The sequence below is a fragment of the Haplochromis burtoni genome, unplaced genomic scaffold (genome assembly GCF_018398535.1).
Source record: "Haplochromis burtoni strain Fernald_Lab_line unplaced genomic scaffold, NCSU_Asbu1 Contig_26, whole genome shotgun sequence".
In the NCBI taxonomy this organism is placed as follows: domain Eukaryota; kingdom Metazoa; phylum Chordata; class Actinopteri; order Cichliformes; family Cichlidae; genus Haplochromis; species Haplochromis burtoni.
This window is the reverse complement of record NW_024582387.1, coordinates 2,789,056-2,793,394: the sequence shown is the minus strand read 5'-3', so window position 1 is coordinate 2,793,394 and position 4,339 is coordinate 2,789,056. Positions and strand designations below refer to the sequence as shown.

At 39.7% G+C, this 4,339-nt stretch overlaps 1 protein-coding gene across 2 annotated transcripts in view; it reads right to left on the bottom strand.

Annotated features, from left to right (window-relative positions):
• LOC102313404 (T-complex protein 11-like protein 1) overlaps positions 1–4,339 on the bottom strand; it is a 13,155-nt gene that overhangs the window by 6,287 nt on the left and 2,529 nt on the right. Inside the window, exons 2-6 of one of the 2 annotated variants that reach the window (XM_005917935.3) lie at positions 3,918–4,008; positions 3,663–3,792; positions 3,436–3,556; positions 2,081–2,301; positions 1,202–1,338 (exon numbers count right to left, since the gene is read on the bottom strand). In XM_005917935.3, the coding sequence (XP_005917997.1) occupies positions 1,202–1,338; positions 2,081–2,301; positions 3,436–3,556; positions 3,663–3,792; positions 3,918–3,996 (688 nt within the window). In that variant the 5' untranslated portion in view covers positions 3,997–4,008. Of the gene's footprint in view, positions 1–1,201; positions 1,339–2,080; positions 2,302–3,435; positions 3,557–3,662; positions 3,793–3,917; positions 4,011–4,339 lie in introns of both variants that reach the window. The other variant, XM_005917937.3, reaches the window with a different exon arrangement.

The following is a 4,339-nucleotide window of genomic DNA, read 5'->3' as shown; positions in this document are numbered from 1 at the left end:
CCCCAATTTTTTTTTCTCCCATGTCCCCTGGGGGGCTCCGTAGCAATTGACCTGGGACTATAGCCTTGGAGTTAAATCTGTGGAACTGGTGTCGGATGTGGTGGAGGAGCTGGACCCAGTAAAAGGTGGTTTCTGGTTAGAGACAGCTGGTGAAAACCTGATTGCTGTGATGACTCTAGAACAGGGGTGTCCAACTCCAGGCCTCAGGGACCAGTGTCCTGCAGGTTTTAGATGTGTCCTTGTTCCAACACAGCTGATTTAAATGGCTAAATTACCTCCTTGACATGTCTTGAAGTTCTCCAGTTCTTTTGCTGCTCTTAAAAAGGACCGGTCTCGTCTTCTCCTTTTCCTCGACATGTCACTCGATGACGCTTGGAATACGCTCCAGCAATCCCAACAAAGGCTTCACATGGGATTGCACCAGGTGTCTCTCCCAGGTGATAAAACTCTTTTGCTTAACTCATGATCTTGCTTACTATTTAGACTTTTCAGTATTTAAACTACTCACCAGAGTAGTGAGAAAAAATTGTTTGGCAAAAATCTCCCACTGCAGGTAAATTTTTTTAATCCTGAAAATCAAACCACGGGGAGTTACACGATTCTAATTCCCATTTTGACCACTTGGGGTCAATATCCTAAATGGCTGTTACTGATTATTTGTCTAATGACTCCATAAGCATGCTGTCTACTCTGGAGTTTATTAGATGAAGCAATTACATTAAAAAACAACCCAAAACAAAACAACTAAGTGTGGATGTGAGACTGTGTGGTTCTCTTTGTCAGCCTTTTGTAAAGGCTGACTCTGACTATATGACAGCTGGGATAGGCTGCAACTCCCCCCATGACCCTAAGTTGGATGAGCGATTAACACAATAAATGGATGGATGCTAACATGGCTTATTCAGCACCAGTGACTGTCACGCTGCCAGTTACTCTGATTAGCCAGCGCTACAGAAGCAGAGTACATGAGCCAAAAACTCAGTTCAGGGATTGGCTGTCCCACTCCTTACCCAATATATGAGAAGCAGAAAAATGGCAGGATGGTACTTTAGAGAGACGAGGGTCAAAAGAGGTTTAATTGAAAACTGAAATATCTAGCGACCATAAATGTAGCACTCACAAAGTCACCTTTATCATCTATCACTCGTTGCACCAGTGAAGTTGAAGATTGAAGAGTGCTGGAAATGAAATCCCTTCTCACCTGGCTGCTTGTCCAGGATCTGCTGGAATTTCGCCCGCTCGTACTGTATGGCCTGCTGCATGAGATGAGGCCTCAGGCTTTGAATGGTGAAGTTAACCATGTCGGTCTTCATGAGACCCAAGACACGGAAGATCTCCCTGGGAGGAATAATGTTTGAGTAAAACCTTTTTTGACATTCTTGGAAATAAGGTAACCTCAACCACTAGAGGGCAGAATTTTAATAGGCGTTTGGAGATGTTTTAAACAGTGGATACTTTAGCTCTACATGCATTTCCTCAAGAAATAGCAGGTCATCACTAGAGCAAAGGACTTGCCCAGTTAAATAAAGGTTACACAACTCACAGCATCATCATGTGGCGCAAAGTGGTATTACATGATAGTACAGTTTGGCCAAAGTTCAATTTTAGTTAATATCTCTTCAGCACAATATATAGATGCTTTGGATATAAATTAATAATTTGCATCTTTATATTGTTTAAATAGATTTAGTTAATTCTGGTGGGATTTATACTATTTTTAAAACAAGAATTTACAAGCACTTTTAAATATTTGCACATACTGAAGATTATTTTTAGTTCTAATTGGACATTATGAGAGGTATTACTGCAGAACGGAGCATCCAAACTGACTCACACCAACTGAAAAAAAGTTTGGATTTATCTTATATTGGTACTGCATTACTAAGCAGAAAACTGATCAGTGAATGTATATTAATTCGGTTTTACGTTACATTTCATGGTAATAATGTGGTCTGCAAGTGATGTCATTACAGGAATACAGCTTGCTGCATGCTGGATTTTAAACAGGGCCACAGCCTGCCACTGATTCCATGTCAGACACAAGTTTATTCGCTGCAGGTGTTGTTAACCTGCTTCTTACCTCAGGAGCTCCACAGGTTCCTTGAGATCCCGCAGTGCTCTGACTTCTGGGTCGCGCACCGGAGCACATAAAGATGCCATGGTGTTGATAACGAATTCCGCCAGTCGGTGGAGGTCCAGAGCCCCGTGGTCAACCTCCTGCCTGATCAGATCCATGTCCAGCACCTCGTCAAGCTGAGACCTCAGTCTGACGTGAGCAGGCAAGAGCAGGGACTGAAGCATCTAATGTGAAGAAAAATGTCTGTTTTCACTAACATGTTATGTTTTGTTTGGAAATATTCAGTTTATCCAGTTCTTTTAATATAATACACTGCAAACACTCACTTGGAACTGTTTTTTTAAGTCTATTTAATAAAGATTTACCTACTACCAAGTTTACAATCCCTGGGCAGATAAACACAATCTTAAACAAGCTATAAAATACAAGCACACATCTAAGATAAAAGTAGAGTAGAATATGGGTTTGATTAAAGATGACATGGCCAGTTTCTTTCTGCTTTTTTAATTTCTTCTCCTTTTTTTTGGAATCAAAAGAGAAGATATGAAAATCTACATATGTGCTCAAGGGATCTTATTCCATTTCTTATTTAAATTTACAGGAAACAGAAGATTGTGCAAAGACAGAGCTTCTCTAAGTAAATGTACACTCTCAAAGCAGCCAAACCTGAACCTGTCATCTGTTTTAAATAAAGCTGTGCAAACCTTGTGGAGGCGCAGTAGTGTGACTATATTAAAGATAAACATCTGGGTATATATGTTGGGGTTCCCAGAAGCTACAAATACACTTTGCAGTGACCTAATATTTCATCTCAAAATATGCAATGTTGTTTTTTCAGTATGATCAAAGAAATGAGCTGGATAATCACTTCCCTCGTACTGTATATTTTCAATCACCAACATTTTCATTCAATGTAAGGCACAAAGATTTCATCAATTTTGAAATTCCAAAACAAGCAGCTGTTCAGCTTCTTTCTTGTGTGAAAAGGACTGGGACATCTGCCCACAATAGGATTTCTACACATCAAAGTGATGTACAAACTCAAATAAACTGCCACACAGTTGCCAAACCCAATCTGTTGTAATATCATTGTGACGTGTATTTCTCTGATTTTTCTGTTTTATGTCACTTTAAAAATGACTGAATTGTTACAAAAAAAACCCCTAAAAGATCTAAAATGTAAGATTTTTTTTGTCTTCACATTTCTTTTAAACCTGAATATTTTTGACAGCATCATAACAAGTACATTGTGAATTAAAGTAATGCTTTACTGATCAGATAGCGCTAATTTCTCCTTTTGTAAGGTTGGTGATCATGTTTGTGCTTTCCTTTTGACCCTTACAATGCCAGATACTCACAGTTTTGACTTCCTGCAGCAGAAGGACAGCGTGGCTGTAGTTTGGAGGATCGCTGTTCAGCTGCTCCTGAAGACTGTCCCAAAAGGCCCGGTGAACGATTTCTGTCACTCTACCCTCCAGGCTGCAGACAAGCAGTTTAAAAGAACAGCTCAAGGGTAAAAACACTCATTAATATAGGAACTAAGAATAACCAAGGTCACTGTAGATGTGGTTAAGTGTTTTCTTGCCTGTCTGTAGAAGGATTTCGGGGTTTGAAGCAGAAGTCTCTGTTCACCACTATCTCATGTGCAAGACTCATGTTGGAAACGCAATTTTCCAGCTCCATTAGACTGGATAATGAGGCAGTGGGTGGGCTCCCTGACACCACAGACAGGACACACACACCCACAGATAATTAAAACTGCCACGGTGGTAATATTTCAATTACTAATGGCCCCTGAATGTGCCTGAAAACAATAACTGCTGTAATAACTGCCACGTACCTGTTGGAGAGTCAAGTTTTTCCAGACAGGGAAGGTCAGCAGGGGAATCATCAGTGGCTCCCTCTCTCTGATTTGGCATTTCAGAAGAAGTCTAGACATTTAAATCACTCGTTAACGTGGTACAAATAGTCACTTTTGTCAGGTTTTAACTACGCCTCCACTCAAAATGGTCATGGTTGAGACTGTTTGTCAATTGATTAACAATCAAGCAACAGTTTTAGTCATATTTTAATGAGAAACAGCACAGCTACAGTTTCAAAGATTTGCCCCCTGGTTTGGGGACTAGTGATAAAAATGAACATAAAGTGTGACTACTTCTAGGAAATTATAAGGGGTTTTCATCTTTTTCTATAAATGTACAATAGTCCTGTATCTATATTCAACTCTATCTATATAAACACACATTTTTCTATATTTATATA